The sequence below is a fragment of the Lampris incognitus genome, chromosome 2 (assembly GCF_029633865.1).
Source record: "Lampris incognitus isolate fLamInc1 chromosome 2, fLamInc1.hap2, whole genome shotgun sequence".
Lineage (NCBI taxonomy): Eukaryota > Metazoa > Chordata > Actinopteri > Lampriformes > Lampridae > Lampris > Lampris incognitus.
In genome coordinates this window covers 18,674,183-18,692,890 of record NC_079212.1, presented here as the reverse complement: position 1 = coordinate 18,692,890, position 18,708 = coordinate 18,674,183, and the positions used below count along the sequence as shown (strand labels likewise).

General features: G+C 46.7%; 1 protein-coding gene across 1 annotated transcript; it reads right to left on the bottom strand.

Moving 5' to 3' along the window:
• Positions 1-470: 470 nt before the first annotated feature.
• si:ch73-217n20.1 (sushi, von Willebrand factor type A, EGF and pentraxin domain-containing protein 1) lies at positions 471-16,830 on the bottom strand. Its single transcript, XM_056272824.1, has 13 exons — positions 16,685-16,830; positions 16,386-16,586; positions 14,909-15,008; positions 14,757-14,830; positions 12,794-13,006; positions 12,446-12,634; positions 11,073-11,243; positions 10,622-10,852; positions 9,723-9,914; positions 2,816-2,912; positions 2,577-2,650; positions 1,518-1,697; positions 471-969 (listed from the first exon to the last, which is right to left on the bottom strand). The coding sequence occupies exons 1-13, from the start codon at positions 16,737-16,739 to the stop codon at positions 746-748; spliced, it is 2,001 nt and encodes a 666-aa protein (XP_056128799.1). The 5' UTR covers positions 16,740-16,830; the 3' UTR covers positions 471-745.
• Between the last annotated feature and the right edge of the window lie 1,878 nt (positions 16,831-18,708).

Below are 18,708 nucleotides of genomic sequence, written 5' to 3'. Positions count from 1 at the left end.
TGAATCAGACTTAAAACATTTTCTTCGTCCAGTTAAACCGACCGTTGTTTAGATCCAGCATCTCGTATCTGCGCATTCAGTAAACACTCCAACCGAACCGATAAACCCATTTCCACCGCAAGTTTGTTTCTAATTGCAACCTGTTCAATGTTTGTTTTGAATTGTTGCCTTTTTAATAAGAGTTTGCTATGATGCATCATAGAGTTGATGATATTTGCACTTGAATTGTTATTGCTCATGTAAAGAAATGTCTGGATTTTGTATTGTCTTTTTAAAATGAATGGAATCGGTGTTAATTTCTTGTAGCTTGTTTGTTCATGAAATGCTCACTCAGCCATTTAGTCTAGAGTTGATACACATAACTTTATCACCTGTTAAAAAAAAAAAACTATGTACAGAGGTGAATTAAACAAGTTTGTGCTTGTTGCTGCCCAAAAACACTTATCAAAATAAACATACTGTACTTCATCTTTATTTCCAAACTTTTAATGTGTTAATGACAACGTGAGCTGTTAGCAGATGTGTGAAAGCATCCCGTCCTGCATGTTAATGTTAAAAACAAATGCGCACTGGAAAAAGATTTTTTTTAAAAAGGGACAATTTCTTCCATTATGAGGGAAGAGTATCTCTCAACAGACCGTTTATTCTTCAGCTTTCACACCCATCTCTCGTGCAGATTTAAAAAGTTTCAGGTGATAAATTATATGAAAAACCAGACACCAGAAATAATCTAGCTGAATTTATTTCAGTGTTGCGAAGCTGTTATTAAAATTGATGGCTGATCACTTAGTCTACATTCGGGCAGGCGCGGGCTCCATCGGCCGTCAGCGCCGCAGGTGACGGTGCTCCAGCCGACCATCACGTAGCCCCAGTTACATTCAAATGATGTGGCGTCTCTGTATTTGTAGGGTTCTCTCACGGCCCCCGTCCTGAAGGAGTTGGGCACTTTCGGAGAGGGGCATGTAAGTTCTGTAACGGGATGTTGAGCGGGCAGTGTTTAGTTTTCATCCTACTTCTCTTCAAGAGCCAGTCCAGTGAAAATCATGTTTTTTACCAATCTCGTATTTTTTTTCTAATGTTTTTAAATAAATAATGTAAAAGTTAGCCAAAATGTTAGAATTGCTGTTGTGAAAAATGTGACGAAAGCTTCTTTCGAAAAGCTAGCCTCCTGGTTGCCAATATAATTAAATGTTTCAGATAACCAATCCACTTCCTATAATAAAATTTGCATCATCTAATACCCTGATTTGATTGGACAATTCATCAGTCGGTTTGTCTTCAAATAGTTGCCTAGCAACATCACGCAAGTTAACGAGCTAGCTAGCTATCATTATACCATATAAGGGCCATCTCAACCTCCTCAGAACTGACTGGTCAGAAATGGTGCGTTAAAATTAATCAAGATACAGCAGAAGCTGAAAAAAGACTCCTAACATGAATATTCCACAGAACTTTCCTGACTGGATTAAAAATCGACTGGATCTTTGATATCATCTGTAAGAAGAATGCAGTGTCACCTTGGCACTCGGGGAGAGGGCTACTCCATGTCCCGTCCTTGGTACACCAAATCTGCTTGGGTCCAGTAAACATCCCCACACGACACCGATAGTTAATCACATGGCCGTACATGTAAGGTGGACTCATGGCGCCAATTCTGCCCGCATTTTGGACCTCTGGGGGCTCCTCACACTGTGGAGCTGTAAGATAAAACCACACAAAAACACACACACGTTTAGCATACCAGGGGTTGATTTAAGGAGGGATGCGAGCTCCCTCCGTTAAAAAAAAAAACCCTTTGTAAATCTGCCATCCCCCTTTCTTTTCCCTTTGGATTGATGGCGCTATGTGATATCATAATCAAGAAATATTAGTACATGAAGAAAACCATTAGATATTAAAATTCTATCCATATAAGAGATTTGCACACCAGGGACATGATCCCCCCCAGCTCCCAAACAGTTTTTAAAAAGTTAAATCTTTCGTGGTTGAGAATATGTAACTGTATATAATACAGTTTGAAAAAAAAACTAGTCTTTTTAAGCCCCCCCCCCCCCATTGTATCCAGCCAATTAAGCCACTCTTCCGAGCAGTCCAGGTCGCTGCTCCACCTCCTCTGCCGATCCAGAGGGCTGCAGATTACCACATGCCTCCTCTGATACATGTGGAGTCAGTCGCCAGCTGCTTCTTTTCACCTGACAGTGAGGAGTTTCACCAGGGGGACGTAGCAGGTGGGAGGATCACGCTATTCCCCCCAGTTTCCCCTCCCCCCCGAACAGGCGCCCCGACCGACCAGAGGAGGCGCTAGTGCGGCGACCAGGACACATACCTACATCTGGCTTCCCACCCACAGACACGGCCATTGTGTCTGTAGGGATGCCCGACCAAGCCGGAGGTAGCACGAGGACTCGAACTGGCGATCCCCGTGTTGGTTACAGTTAAAAAAAAAATCTGGTCTTTTTAAGCCCCCTACCCTTCCCACCAAACCCCACTATCCCCTTTTTTCTTTTTAAGTCACACAAATCAACCACTGATTAATGGCCCATTGAAACAGCATGGTTTTTGAAAGTTCACTTCACCTTCACATCTGGGAATACGTCCATCCCAGCCGTCACTCCGGCACCTTCTAGTTTCCTGTCCGACAAGTCGGTATCTGGTGAAAAATGTGTGCAAAGTGTTACTGAAGAAGATGCTGATCAAATGCACATGCTACACGTCTCCCCTTCGTACCGTGCATAAAAAGGAATAAAATGCTTTTAAAAAAATTTTATTGATAAAAATTTCCCCCACAAAGATTTTTTGTAGTGTTTCCACTCACCCCTCATTACACTTGGCGATGGCAGTGTCTCCAAACTCTGCACCGGAATACTCAAAGTATCCGCTGATAATCTCTCCTGCAGAGCCACATGACTTCCCTTTGGGGATGGGGAGAAAAAAATACAGCGGTAAACAAAACTCAAATGGCAAACGGTCCAGCTGCATTTGACCGATAAGAATTTGCAAATTCATGTTTAGACATCAAATACCGAAGACTGTTAACTTTGAACATTTCATCTGTAGTGACACAGGTACCTCTTTGCAATCAGCATCGTATTAAGGCCATAAATACCTCAAAAACCATGCTTTAAATCATAATAATAATCAACATCATTACATTTATATAGCGCTTTTCTAGACATTCAAAGTATTGTATTTAGAAATCACGTCAGGACACAGCGCTGTCGCTCGACACAACCTCTCCGAGGCATTCTTTATTTAGACTGACACAGCATCACAGGCAGACCCGATCAAACAACCCAGAGCCCGCAGGCATCACCAATCGATCCCAGCACAATAGAACAGCACCAAATCAAATGCAGCACTGTCGATGTGTGCAGACATAACATCCCCCCCCCCCCCCGGCAGGATTTCAAACATGAAAGGTCGACACAAAGTCCTCTAGGTGGCCAGGGCGTAAACGTGTGCGAACAGGTCGCGGGCGGCCTGAGGCTGGGCAGGCCGAGGTGGGGAGGGGGAAGGCAGGGGGAGCTGAGGCCCAGGAATGTCTGGGGCCCATGTAGGAGCTGCATGAAGCCCCGGGGCGTCTCGCCATGCTGAGGGAATGGCTAAGGTTGTGTCACCAGCTGTGTGTGGCGGAGCTGACACCTTCCGTAGACAACTGGAGTGCCACCGAGTGCCATCACTGAGGAGGTAGGTGGCTGGGCCCAGCTGATGGGTGACTTGGAGAGGAGAGGACCAGTATGAAGCCATTTTATTGTCCCTGTGGGGCCTGCGGACCCTGACCCAATTTGACACATTGATGTCTGGCACCCTGGTTCGTTTTGACTGGTCAAATCGTTGCTTCATCCGCGTCTGCTGATGAGTGACTGAGGCTCTGACCCCAGAGGGAGATGCCTTGGGTGTGGAGGGGCGGAGCCTGTCAAGGGGCATGCACAGTTCCCGGCCTAGCATGAGAGAGGCTGGGGAGACGCCTGTGGTCGAGTGCTGTGTGGCCCGATAGTAGAGCAGAGTGTGACGGATGGCCTGTGTGAAAGAGCACCCTTGGGCCATGTGTGCTCTGAGGCCGTTCTTCAGTGACTGGTGAAAACGTTCAACGCCGCCATTGGCCTGGGGGTGGTAGTACGCAGTGCGTATATGACGGATACCCTTGCTTTTGAGATAAGCAGTGAACTCAGCAGAGACCAGCTGAGGGCCGTTGTCAGTGGTGATGGTCTTTGGGAGGCCCCAGTGAGAGAAAAGAGAGTCCAGGAAGTCGATGATGATCTGTGAGGTCACAGTGCCGGAAGTGGTGAGTTCAGGCCATTTTGAGTGTAGATCGTAGGCGACCACCATGAAGCGTTGGTGGTGGGGAACTCCATGGATCTCACCACAAATGTCCAACTGCAGGTGTTCCCAGGGCTGAGAGGGCCAGGCGAGAGGTTGCAGGGGTGGGGGAGCCTGGTGGCCAGTCTTGCCACTCACAAAGCAGGCAGAACAGTCCTTCACCAGAGCCTCAATATCTCTGTCTATCCCCGGCCACCACACCAGGTCTCGGCAGCGCTGTTTCAGTTTCACAATGCCCAGGTGGCCTTCATGCGCCATATTCAAAACACGTGCACGGAGAGCAGCTGGGACCACTGTGCAAAACCCACGTGCCACGCAGGTGTCGTTCCAGCAGGAGAGCTCCTGTCCGACTCGGGCGAACGCAGCCAGCTCCTCTGGAACCTTGTGAGGCCAGCCGTTCTGGATGTAGGTGCGGAGCTGGGAGAGGACAGGGTCCTGTTCGGAGGCTGCCCTCAGCTTCTGCAGAGAGACAGTGGCCTGAAGGGGTGTGTGTAGCATTTGGACAATGTCCTTTTCCACACAGTCAGTGTCCGTCTGTGGAGCTGGGGTGGAGACAGAGCGAGAGAGCAGGTCGGCGACAACATTGTCTCTGCCTGGGGTGAACTGCAGGCTGAAGTTGTACTGGCGGAGGCGGTCAGACCAGCGGTGCAACCTCAGGGGTTTGTGGCCTGTCCCAGATGTGGACAGCAGCGCTGTCAGGGCCTGGTGATCTGTCCTGAGGGTGAAGGAGCGGCCATAGAGGTAGAGGTGCCACCTTTCACAAGCCCAGATACAGGCTAACGCCTCACGCTCACCCACGGAGTACCGCTGCTCGGTCAGGTTGAGGGCACGGGAGGCGAAGGCGATGGGCTTCTCTACACTGTTCTGGGTTTGAGACAGCATAGCCCCTATCACTGTGGCTGATGTGTCACAGGTCACAAAGGTGGAGCTGGAGATGTCGAAGTGAGCCAACACTGGTGGTGAAGTCAGTTGAGTCTTGAGATCACGCACAGCGTCACCACATGCCTTTGACCACACCCATGGCTCGTCCTTACGCAGCAGCTGGCGCAGGGGGGCTGTGGTCGCAGAGTACTGGGGAAGAAACCTCAGGTAGTAACTTGTCATACCCAGGAAGGAGGCGACCTGGGCAGCCGAGCTGGGCTCAGGGATGGCCTGAATGGCGTCCACGTTGGATTGTAGTGGAGTTACACCGCTCGCTGACAGCCGGAACCCCACGAACTCGATGGCCGGCACAGAGAGGACACATTTCTCAGCATTGAGAGTTAGCTTGTGCTTGGACAGGGCTGCGAAGACCATGTTGAGGCGCCTGTCGTGGATTTCACTGGTGGGCCCGTGTACCACTATATCGTCCAGATAAATGGCCACGCCCAGTATGCCAGCCAGCACGGAGACCATGATTTTCTGGAAGCAGCTAGGGGCGAAGCTGAGACCGAAAGGCATCCTGGTGTAGCGAAACACTCCTGCATGTGTCACAAAGGCTGTGAGGTCTCGGCTGCTGGGGTGGAGGGGCACCTGTAAGTACCCCTGTCTGAGGTCAAGCTTGGAGAACACCTCAGAGTCATAGAACTGAGCAGTGAGTTCTTCTGAGGTGGGCAGTGGATACTTATCAGGGACCACTGCCTTATTTACTGCACGTAGATCGACGCAGACACGCAGGCCCCCCGACTTCTTCTTAGCCACCACGAGGTTTGAGACCCAAGGTGACGCGTCCACTGGTTCAATGATGCCAGCTTCCAGCTCGGCGGAGACCCCATCACGGAGAGCCAACGGGATGCGGCGCAGTGGTTAGATGACAGATTTCACAGCAGGGTTGAGGAGAGGTTGATAGGCGAAGGCGGAGAGGCAGCCCAGCCCCATAAACAGCGATGGCCACTTCTGCTGCCAAGGTGTGGCAACAGTCAGGATTGCTGCCCCCCTTGTGTCTAAGAGGGAGAACCCCAGAGCGGAGAACAGGTCCAGGCTCATCAGGTTGGCCCCACGGCGTGCCACATGAAAAACTGCATTGGGCACCAGCTTGGTTCCATAGCGGACAGTCACTTGGAGAGAGCCAATCAGATCGATTTTGGAGTCACCATACCCACAGAGGACAGCTGAGGGTGCGGACAGTGGCAGTGAACCGAAAAATGGACTGTAGGTATCAACATTCAGGAGAGACACACTTGCACCGGTGTCCAACAGCAGGGGAATGCACACATCATTAATGTTGACTGTGCATGATTTGAATGACACTGGCCCAGAGCTCACCTTGTGAATGACGGCGGTGAAGACTGGGGGGTGTGGCCCTCTGACCCAGCCGGGGAAGATCGACAGACGTTGGCAAAGTGATTTTGCTTACCGCAGCTACGGCATGTCTGGCCATGGGCAGGGCAGTTCTGAGCCCTTGAAACATGAGACCGAGACCCACAGTTACCACAGGACTGTTGAGGGCGGGGCCGAGAACGCCGTCGTTGCAGTTGCAAGACGTCCCCAGTGGAGTCGGCGCCCGCCTCGCTCTGGCTGGGTTGCGTCCCGAGGGGCAGCCGTGAGTAGAGGGAGGAGTCGTTGGCAGCTTGACTGGAGGTGGCCACTTGCTGTGTATTTAGCATAGCAGCACACTCAGCTGCTCCCTCAACCTGTAGTGCGATGGTAATTGCTCTGGACAGCAGCAGATCATCTTTTTCCAGCAGGAGAGTCTCACACACCTTTGCTTTGTTGGTGTGTTCGATTAGCTGGTCGCGAACCATCTCGTCCTGAAGCGCGCCAAACTTGCATGAGCTAGCTAGCCCTCGCAAATTAGCTACATACTGCCGCACAGACTCACCAGGCAGTTGGTGTCGCTGACGGAATATAAATCGCCGAAGGAGGGCACTCTGTGGAGCAGCGAAATGGGTGCTCATAAGTCCCACAGCTTCGTCAAAGTTTGTGACGTTCCCCAGAGTCCCGAGCACACGATGACCCTCTGCTCCCAAGCAGTGTAGCAACAGAGCCGTCTTCCTAGCCTGGCTCACGTCGTCGAGCCCTGAGGCGATGATGTAATTTTCAAAACTATGTAGCCAGCGAGTCCATGGTACCGGAGGCTCGCCAGGTAATGCCAGGAAGGGGGCAGGTGGTGGGAGAGAGATATCAGCCATCCTCGTCGCCAATATTGTATTTAGAAATCACGTCAGGACACAGCTCTGTCGCTCGACACAACCGCTACGTTGCATTCTTTATTTAGACTGACACAGCATCACAGGCAGACCCGATCAAACAACCCAGAGCCCGCAGGCATCACCAATCGATCCCAGCACAATAGAACAGCACCAAATCAAATGCAGCACTGTCGATGTGTGCAGACATAACACAAAGTGCTTCACATTGAAGGGGGTAAGTCACTTCAACCACCACCTGGGTGATGCACGGCAGCCATTTTACACCAGAACACTCACCCCACATCAGCTTGAGGTGGAGAGGGAGGAACCATTGAGCCAATTACACAGGGGATGATTAGGTGGCCAGATGGAGAAAGCCAGGTTGGGAATTTTGCCAGGACACCGGGGAACCCCCTACTCTTTGTGACAAGTGCCATGGGATCTTTAATGATCACAGTGAGTCAGAACCTCCGTTTAACGTCTCATCTGAAGGACGGCATCTCCTACAGCACAGTGTCCCCGTCACTGCACTGGGGCTTGATATTTGTTGTTTTTAGGGACAGAGGGAAGACTTCCCCCTACTGGCCCACCAACACCACTTCCAGTAGCAACTCACGTTTTCCCGGGAGGCCTCCCATCCAAGTACTAGTCAAGCCCATACCTGCTTAGCTTCCGTCATTTGGCAGAGCCAAGGTACATGTTGGTATGGCTGCTGCTAATCATCCCCATCACACTGCAACAATAATCTACTGTTATTGTAACGAAATATCTCTAAGTACTGTCTTTATGCATGCTCAATAATCCAAGTAAGGAAATCACAAAAAGTTGAATCATTTCATCTGGAGACGTTTATTGAGAGAGAAATGTTTCATCACTCATCTAAGTGACCTCTTCAGTCTCAACTAACTGCAGGTATCCCCACCCTTATAAACAATACAGTGGCATAACAACCGTAAACAACGATCAATTTCATATGCAGATTACTGTGACAATTAACTAGAGTTACAATGGTAATGTGTACTATTCACAGAGGATTTGGGAATTTCTGCAATCACAGCATTGTAAGATGGTGACATGTATTCTTAGGCCCCCGTACTTCACATACAGGGGGCAGTACTACAGGCAGAGGCATCGGTGTGCTATGGGTTCCCCTGTAGTGGCCAACTTGTAAATGGAGGAAGTGGAAAAGAAAATTAAATCTCAGGACCTACCACATTAACTCTGGACAACCACATCAAGTTCACCAGGGATGGTGTGAAAAATGACAGGTTAGCCTTCTTAAACTGTGAAATTGCAATTGGTGTTGGAGGACATTTGATTGTTGATGTTTACCGTTAACCTACACATACTGATCAGTACTTAAGGTTTGACTCTCATCATCCACGGGAGCAAAAACTAGGAGTCATCAGGATGCTGTACCACCGAGCTGACAACGTCTCCACTGACACCGCGGCCGGGGAAGGGGAGAAATCCCACTTTAAACAAGCCCTGGTTAAGTGTGGTTATCCTAACTGGGCGTTTGTCAAAGCCAGAAAGACGCCAAAACGGTGCACCAGCCGATCGAAGAGAGGAGAAGGACAACAACTGCCAGAAATTGGTCCACCCCAAGGATCGGATCCCCCGGCACAAACAAGAGCAATATAGTGTACGCTGTTAAGTGCCAAGAGGATGACACAACACAGGAGAGCTAAAACGTCAGGCCAGGACTCCACAGTCTACAGGCCAGTGGACACTCCTTCAAGGATGAGGATGTGCACATCCTTGATAGGGAGGAACACTGGTTTGAACGGGGAGTCAAAGAGGCTATCTATGTGAAGAGGGAACAACCACCCTTGAACCAATTGGGGGGGGGGGGCTAAGAGTACATCTGTCACCATCTTCCAATGCTGTGATCCATTTTAACTCTAGTTAATGGTCACAGCAATTTGCATATGAAACTGATCGTTGCAGATACCTGCAGTCAGTTGAGACTGAAGAGGTCACTTAGATGAGAGATGAAACATATCGCTCAATAAACGTTGTGTCCAGATGAAGTATTATTGCTAACACTATAAACTTGATGATCAGATTTGTTTTATAATGAAATGCAGAGGGCATTTACACATCTATATTTTACAAACATGTACAGAAAGTGTAAATCATTCTATGCATTTGTTTAAACTATGAAACATTTGATTCCACAATATACTTTCTGCAGTCATGACGTATAACAAAATTGACATACATCTTTTGGTTATTGCGCTTGTTAAGCAATGCTGCCATCTACCACAACATTATGGGGGGGGGACTTACGCTCGCACTTCAGGAGTAATGGTGTCCATGTTCCTTCAACACAGCTGCGATACCTGCTGCCGCCAGCTGGGACATATCCGATCTCACACACATAGTGTACTCTCTCACCGGAAGCAAAAGAAGTCATTGCAATGTAGCTGTCTGCAAGCTGGGCATTGGATTCGCTCATGTGTGCTGGCACACCACACCTGCCTAATGAAGAGATGAACTAGTGTCATCTAAAATAGTACCTCCATTAAAAAACACCTTATCCATGCAGTCGCTTTAAAAAATGAACTTTTCTGGGGAAGATTGTTTTTGATACACTCCATTGTATTTACATTGTTTAATATCTGATAGTCAATATCTTGGATGCCATGTTTTCGCCACTCTTGCCATAATTTGTCCAACAGAATATAGGAAACAATCCCCCTAAAGCCACAGACTTATAATTATATTCATCCATTATATATTTCATCCATCCATTATCCAAGCCGCTTATCCCAGTTGGGGTCGCGGGATGCTGGAGCCTATCCCAGCAGTCATTTGGCAGCAGGCGGAGAGACACCCTGGACAGGCTGCCAGTCCATCACAGGACCGACACGCCGAGACACACACACACACACACCTAGGGACAATTCAGTATGGCCGATTCACCTACTTGACCTACATGTCTTTGGACTGTGGGAGGAAACTGGAGCACCCAGAGGAAACCCACACAGACACAGGGAGAACATGCAAACTCCATACAGAGGATGACCTGGGATGACCCCCAAGGTTGGACAACCCCGGGGTTCGAACCCAGGACCTTCTTGCTATGAGGTGACCACACTAACCACTGCACCACCGCACCACCGTGTTGCCTTTTTATATATTTATTCCCAGTTAAACTATTGTAGAGAAGCCAATTAAGCTATTACCGTCTTTTTTGGAGGACTGCTGATCTCCATCTGAAATCGGCAGACAATTTGGGAGCTGCGGCTGCCACTGACCAGCTGGGCCACAGGTGACCTGTTGGGATCCACTGAGTTGGAAACCCGGGTGGCACGTGAAGGTCACCGACGCTCCCAGCTGGTACTCTTGGACATCTCCACTACTCTTACTGCCGTTGGCAACTTCGGGGCTGGAGCAGAAGGTATTGGCCTCTTTTTCTGAGAACATCAAAATAGGGAAACGATAAATGACCCATTTTCCCCCCTGCATAAACTACGCATCATCTAAAAATTACATGCTGAAAGACGACAATGCTCTGTAGTTAAAACCCGAGTCAGAACTCACACATTACCAAAAGTTATGATAATTTGAAACAAGGGCATGTTTACGGTACAAAAAAAAGGCAGATGTAATAACCAAACCCAGAAAAATGCTTACCTGAGACACATTTGAGTGTTTCACTCCACTTCCCGTCCTTCAAACAAACAACTTCGCTGGGGCCTTTTCGCTGGTATCCCCTGTGGCACGTCACAGTAACCACAGAATTGACCCTCCTGTGTCCGGTGGACAGTCTGCCGTGGGGCACACTGAGCTGTCTGCATTTCATCACTGTAAACACAATCAGAGCACAAAAAGCCATTACACTGTTGTATATCACAATGAGCATATTGTATGGATTCCTGGTCATTTGCCCTGGGAGATTAAAAAAAAAAACTGACACATCAATAAGATGATATTTCTACATCGAGTGTTAACCTGTATGTTGACATTTGACAAATCAGTGAAAGATGGCTTCGAAATATCTCAGAAAAACTGTCCCATCTACAAGTTAACAAGGTGTATATGAGTGAGTGAAGGAAAGAAAGAAAGATCAATACTATCCATCCTTCTGTTACTGCTCAGGGTCTGCTGGGACAGGCTCCAGCATCCCCATGACCCTGAGATCAATACTAATGACATGTAAAACTTTTGAACAGCTTGCCCTCTTTCAGTGAATTCCATTCTTTGTCTTTGCAGCTTTTGCAACACAATTTAACCATTTATTCATTCATTTATTGGACCCCCCCCTTTTCTCTCCAATTGTATCCGACCAATTACCCCACTCTTCCGAGCTGTCCCGGTCATTGCTCCACCCCCTCTGCCAATTTGCGAAGGGCTGCAGACTACCACATGCCTCCTCCAATACATGTGGAGTCGCCAGCCACTTCTTTTCACCCGACAGTGAGGAGTTTCGTCAGGGGGACATAGTGTGTGGGAGGATCACGCTATTCCCCCCAGTTCCCAGTTCCCCCTTCCCCCCCAAACAGGCGCCCAACTGACCAGAGGTGGTGCTTGTGAAGCGACCAGGACACATACCCACATTCGGCTTCCCACCTGCAAACACGGCCAATTGTGTCTGTAGGGACACCCGACCAAGCCGGAGGTAACACGGGGATTCAAACGGCGATCCCCATATTGGTAGGCACCAAAAGACTGCCACACTACCTGGACACCCCTAACCATTTATTTAAAGGTTGTTTTTTTTTTTTTGATGGAATGTGTCAGAAATCCCAGATTGATCCAAAGCCAGGAATGCAGCAGATTACTGGGGCCAATATTGTTACACTTTTGTAAGCATTCAGAGGTCTCATGATGGCTGCAAAATCTGTAGTAACTTCATACACAGCAAGTCAGAAGTCAAGCCGAATGTAATAAGAGAGGATAGGCGGTCATTTTAAGACAGTCGTTAACCACAAAACATGTTAGATCAGTGAACACTATGACTCCAAATTTAGAAAAAATAAAATCTTGCCTGTTGTCTTTATACTCACTCTTGCATGTTGGAAGAGGTGGTGTCCACCTTCCATTTGGGCCACATGTAGAACTGGTTGATCCATTTAAAAAGTAAGTCCCATTACAGGAGAAGGACAAGGAGTCTCCATGCTTGTAAGAATGCTTTAATCCACTAATGATTGTAAATTTATTGTCGAGTTGTGCCTTGGGCTCTTTGCATGATGTATCTAGAGAGAAGATAGCAAGAAATAGCAAAGTAAGCCTTTGTGCCAAGTCCTTCATTAACCAATCAGAGTGTGATAAATGCATTTCTGCAGATTAAACTCTGGGGGGACGGATGTTCTACACAAAGCTGCAAGCAGTACCCATACAGTACTTGACCTCACCATCAGAGGGCAGACAATGCGGGAGTTGCGGTTGCCACTGCCCATCAGGACCACAGTTCACCTTCTGCGATCCAGCGAGATGAAATCCAGGGTTGCAGGTGATGATCACAGACTCTCCTATCTGGTACACCAGGACATCGCCCCTAATCTTCATACTATTGGCCACTGCAGGGTCGGAGCAAGTAGTCTCTGCAGCATCTACTGCACCGCTTTCTGTTTGGGTACACTCAGGATGTCATACATCAGAATATGCATCAGGACATCAGAATCCCCAGTTATGTTGCACTAATACAGTCAAAAGGCTATATGAAAGTTTCGTTAAAAAAAAAAGTTACTTTGAAAAATTTCAATTGTCTTCCTTGCAAAACACCTCAGCAACTGTCAGACTGAATGCACACATCCTGAAAAGTGGACGCATTCATTAGTAGATATGTAAGCTGTTGCTTTGTAAAAGTGCCTGTTATGACAAATTACACTCACTGGCCACTTTATTAGGTACACCTTGCTAATACCGGGTTGGACCCCCTTTTGCCTTCAGAACTGCCTTAATCCTTCGTGGCATAGATTCAACAAGGTACTGGAAACATTCCTCAGAGAGTTTGGTCCATATTGACATGATAGCATCACGCAGTTGCTGCAGATTTGTCGGCTGCACAGCCATGATGCGAATCTCCCGGTCCACCACATCCCAAAGGTGCTCTATTTGATTGAGATCTGGTGACTGTGGAGGCCATTTGAGTACAGTGAACTCATTGTCATGTTCAAGAAACCAGTCTGAGATGATTCGAGCTTTATGACATGGCGCGTTATCCTGCTGGAAGTAGCTATCAGAAGATGGGAACACTTTGGTCATAAAGGCATGGACATGGTCAGCAACAATACTCAGGTAGGCTGTGGCGTTGACACGATGCTCAGTTGGTACTAAGGGGCCCAAAGTGTGCCAAGAAAACATCCCCCACACGATTACACCACCACCACCAGCCTGAACCGTTGATACAAGGCAGGATGGATCCATGCTTTCAGGTTGTTGACGCCAAATTCTGACCCTACCATCCGAATGTCGCAGCAGAAATCGAGACTCATCAGACCAGGCAACGTTTTTCCAATCTTCTATTGTCCAATTTTGGTGAGCCTGTGCGAATTGTAGCCTCAGTTTCCTGTTCTTAGCTGACAGGAGTGGCACCCGGTGTGGTCTTCTGCTGCTGTAGCCCATCTGCCTCAAGGTTCGACGTGTTGTGCATTCAGAGATGCTCTTCTGCATACCTCGGTTGTAATGAGTGGTTATTTGAGTTACTGTTGTCTTTCTATCAGCTCGAACCAGTCTGGCCATTCTCCTCTGACCTCTGGCATCAACAAGGCATTTTCGCCCACAGAACTGCCGCTCACTGGATATTTTCTCTTTTTTGGACCATTCTCTGTAAACCCTAGAGATGGTTGTGTGTGAAAATCCCAGTAGATCAGCAGTTTCTGAAATACTCAGACCAGCCCGTCTGGCACCAACAACCATGCCACGTTCAAAGTCACTTAAATCACCTTTCTTCCCCATTCTGATGCTCGGTTTGAACTGCAGCAGATCGTCTTGACCATGTCTACATGCCTAAATGCATTGAGTTGCTGCCATGTGATTGGCTGATTAGAAATTTGCATTAACAAGCAGTTGGACAGGTGTGCCTAATAAAGTGGCCGGTGAGTGTATACTCAACACACTAAAGGATTTATTATTTAATATCCAATTTCTAATTATGGAAATAACATTTACTGCAACTTGTTTTGCAAAGTGGACACATCTTTCAACTTTGCACTATGTTGCATTTGTTTGTCAATCAGTTATTAACCCTTGAATAGTCAGACCACTGCCCAATGAAATTATCCCTGAAGGACTACCGATAAATCTCGGGGGAACAACAATAAGTCTAAGCTGAGGAGAGACACCGACACTGCTGTACCAGAGACTCTTGCCTACCTTCACAAGAGGGGAATTCACCACTCCAGCCAGAGTGTTTGCATATCATATACTTAGCTCCTTTCAGTGTGTATCTGTCAACATGGAGATAAAAATCAATATGAACTCTGAAGGTCATTCTTTACTAACTTCAGACTGGCTCCTCGACTTACCCGTCATCGCACACTGCGTGAACCTTGTCACCCAGATATGAATTTTCCTCATATATGAACTGGCCGTTAAATAAATCCCCAGCATTTCCACATGACTTCTCTGTAGAGAGAGAAAGGGACTGAATACAGACTGAAATGTGCCTAGCTAAGAAGAAAAACAGTCTTAATTTTATGATGAGCTGCAAAATGACCCACAAGCGATGCCATGAAACCTAAAGCCAAATTCTGTGGCTTCTGCCAAAGGGCATACAATAGGAATAGGGTTGTGTTGGGGTGGGTAAAAGTTTAGGTTGGAAAACATGCAAACCACAACACCACTTTGTGTAACAATAAATACAAATGTAATGTAGGCTCCCCTTTATGTGGCCAACACAATGCACACGTCAGATTTCATCATCAGGCCTGTACAAATCTCCGCCATTTCTGTGCATGACTGACAAATCATGCCGTGGAGTTGAATGAAAATTGTATGGACCGTTTGTTTAATCCTCACCAACTATAATCGCTTTGACACTGTTCACTTGTCTGCCCACACAGTAAAACGCATGATGCCTTGAAAATCGTATTCTCCAATTTCAATGTATTTTTTTTTAAACCGAGGGTTTGTCAGTGCAAAGTTACCGAAAATAATAGAACTGTGGTTTTTGTGAAAACATGACTAAAGAAACCACCCTCCTGGTGGTCAACATAACCACAACCATTTAAAAAAACAAAACAACCTGCTTCTGGAAATAAATTACATCAAATACTCTGATTTGATTGGACAATTAATGATCATCACCATCATCATCATCACCATCAGTCTGTCTGTCACAGACCAGTCTGTGACTGCTTGGGGCGATTCGCCCTTTAGGTATAAGACTTGAAGACGCTGATTGGCTAAATGTATGTTACTGTGTGCATATCTTGTCAGCAATTGGCTGCGCTGCTGCACGGACTGTGTGATGTTTCTGTCGCCTCAGACGAGATCTTGAGAGAGAGGGGATGGACAGGAAGCTAATTTTGCCCCAGACATAACGATTTATATTTTTTTATATTACTCGTTGTTGTGTATTTTAAAACACACAATACTTAAAATAAGTAATTGTTGTTTATTAAAAAAATCAAAATACTTTCCACCAAGGAGGTCGGCGCCCTAGCGCCTACCTCCTATTAGCCAGCCACTGCTGCTTCTGAAGCTGAACCAAGTGCCCTCCTAAGGTCTATAATACCTGTCAAACAGTTAAAATCACTGGACTGGCTCTTTAAATTATTTTTAAAATGATAACTTCTGACCACCAGAGGATGCTACATAGCCATTTATAATCAAAAATGTGCATTTTTAAAAAGTACGGCAAATATGTCTTGATGCATGCTCAATAATCCAGGTAAGAGAACCAAATAAGGTTGAATCAGTTCATCTGGACACAATGTTTATTAACGTCAATGAACTGAGTCAACCTTCTTTGACACGGTCAATACGCTGTGTAGTACCCACTTTCACACTTTAAGGTCAGGACTGTCCATTTTCCCTTGATGCACTGAACAGCACGGCTGCCTTTGCTCGGAGTGTAGTCTTCAGCACAGTCATAATAAACCTTTTCTCCCTCTTTGAACTTTTGTCTCAGCGCGTATCTGGAGTAAATTTTACTGTGCTGATGGGGACCCGGTGGCCTGCCGCACTCCTTTGAAAATTGAGCTGTTTGGACAAAGAAAGAAAAATCAACACCGGGCAGCCTACACTTTACTTTAAACACCCGAAGACCAGTGAGATATTGGGAAATAAATGCCACTTACCTGAAACGTACGTGGCGAACGCTAGAAGCACTAAATTCCCCCCGACGCTCTTCATTTTGCAGTCTAACGTGCAGCAGCAGACAGACAGACTGGAGATACCCTCGGAATGGCGGGGGTGGGAAACGGGGAGTAGCTTTATAGGGGACCAGCTGATTGATATCGCAATCAGGACCGCGCGTAACCGTGTCATAAACGGTGCCACACCGTATCACCGCCACAACGTTTCCGAAAGCAGCAGAAACGCTTGTTTCCGGTGTGTTCGTTTGTTTTTAGAACCACGTTGATAATCTATAAATAGTCAAACAAACGAATCAATCAAGCAACCTACGTATGGCTATCTTTAATTTCCATGCTTGAAATAGAAACGTGGGATCCGCTATGAGTGAGCGCGTTTCCGCGACGCCACGGATATCTTTGGTCGACGTTATTGTGTTTGGGTGGGATACAGAATTTGACATCACACGTAGCCAGGCAAGCTAGCAGCAGTAGTACTTAACAGGGCTCTTGGAAAACAGACGGACTCTCTGTCCTGCCTTTGTTTTTAACACTGTAAATGGATATACCGATGCCTTGTGTTATATACTAGTCGGTTGCTGCTGCCTGCCTTGGCCAGGGCACTCTTGTAATAAAAGATGGTTCATCCCCACGAGTTTCTTCGCTGGTTAAGTAAGGATTAGAGAGGGATTTACAGGGAGGTGTCACATACCAGCGTCGCAAACACCTAATGGCTGCTTACATGGACGTTAAATAAAGGGCGCGCGTGCGTACACGCAGGGACAATATGCGATCCTTTATCTCACATATTTTATAACTACAACCCTACAGTTTAATTAATCTAATTACTTTGTACCGTCAATGGCGTCTGCAGAGAATGTTGAAGGAGCCAAGAAGGGCCAGTGATTTTTGGAAGTGCACTCAAATTTTGCCTAAAATCTAACTCTTTACAATACAACGGCAACTTTAGGTTGTGCAGTAAAGAGAACTCCACACAGAGGAGGACCCGGGACGACCCCCAAGGTTGGACTACCCCAAGGCTCGAACCCAGCACCTTCTTGCTGTGAGGCGAATGGGGGGAAAGAAAGTAAAGAGAACGATGAGAATTTAATGTGGTAAATGAATCCAAGTGGTTATTTGGGTGTAATAGAATAAGAAACCTGGTTTGGGTCACAGGGAATTAAAAATTATGTGCTCAATCCGTCTTTGCATTCTCCATCATACGGTATAGGTTGTGTTGCATGCAGCTCTATGGTGGAGTAATGAAATATCTGGAAACAAACTCAGACAGGCTCTATAACCGTAAGGTTTCCTGTACGATTAAGAATGCTTATTTGACATTATCATGGAGTCTTTGTTGTCTTGTGACCTGACCACAACCACAAAATCGGCATCTATACAGACAGGTTTTCTTTTTCTTTTTTATCTTTATTTGTGGTTTTTTTAACTGTGGCTCACCCTGGTTTTATTCCCCCTCTATCATCTTTTTACCTTTTATTTTATTATTTTACATTAAATATTATTATATATATTAATATTATATATATATTGTAGCGAATTCGGGGGACAACGCAACCACAGGAACTGCCGCGGCCGGGAAGCGAACCCGTATCGCCCGCACCGCAGGAGGCATCGCTAACCGCTCGACTAAAGGGTCGGACCCGCGAGCCAGCGGCCAGCGTGTCTTCTTATACATGCACGTTACAATATTTTTTTTTATACTATAGTCTTTTATCTGCGAAGCGCTTCGAGATCTGTCTTTGCAGATGAGAAGCGCTACACAAACTCAATTTATTATTATTATTATTATTATTATTATTATTATTATCTATTCGCGTTTTTTAAGCCCACTGAGGCAAATTTGTAATTTGTAATAATGGGCGATACAAATAAAGTTGACTTGACTTTTTAACTTTATGTGATGGAGTTAAAACAGGGGTGACCAAGTATGAATAATAAGAATGTCCTCAGAAACTATTGGCCATCCTTTGGATCTGCCAGTTTGCCATGCATATTTTGTGCGACCTGTA

What these genes read in the sequence shown, in the direction of transcription:
- si:ch73-217n20.1 (XM_056272824.1), bottom strand. Translation starts at nt 16,739, where the DNA reads ATGAAGAGCGTCGGGGGGAATTTAGTGCTTCTAGCGTTCGCCACGTAC. An exon ending in TGAATTCCCCTCTTGTGAAG is followed by an intron (nt 13,007 to 14,756) that starts GTAGGCAAGAGT and finishes GTACCCAAACAG; the next exon opens with AAAGCGGTGCAGTAGATGCT. An exon ending in GCAGTCCTCCAAAAAAGACG is followed by an intron (nt 9,915 to 10,621) that starts GTAATAGCTTAA and finishes TCTCTTCATTAG; the next exon opens with GCAGGTGTGGTGTGCCAGCA.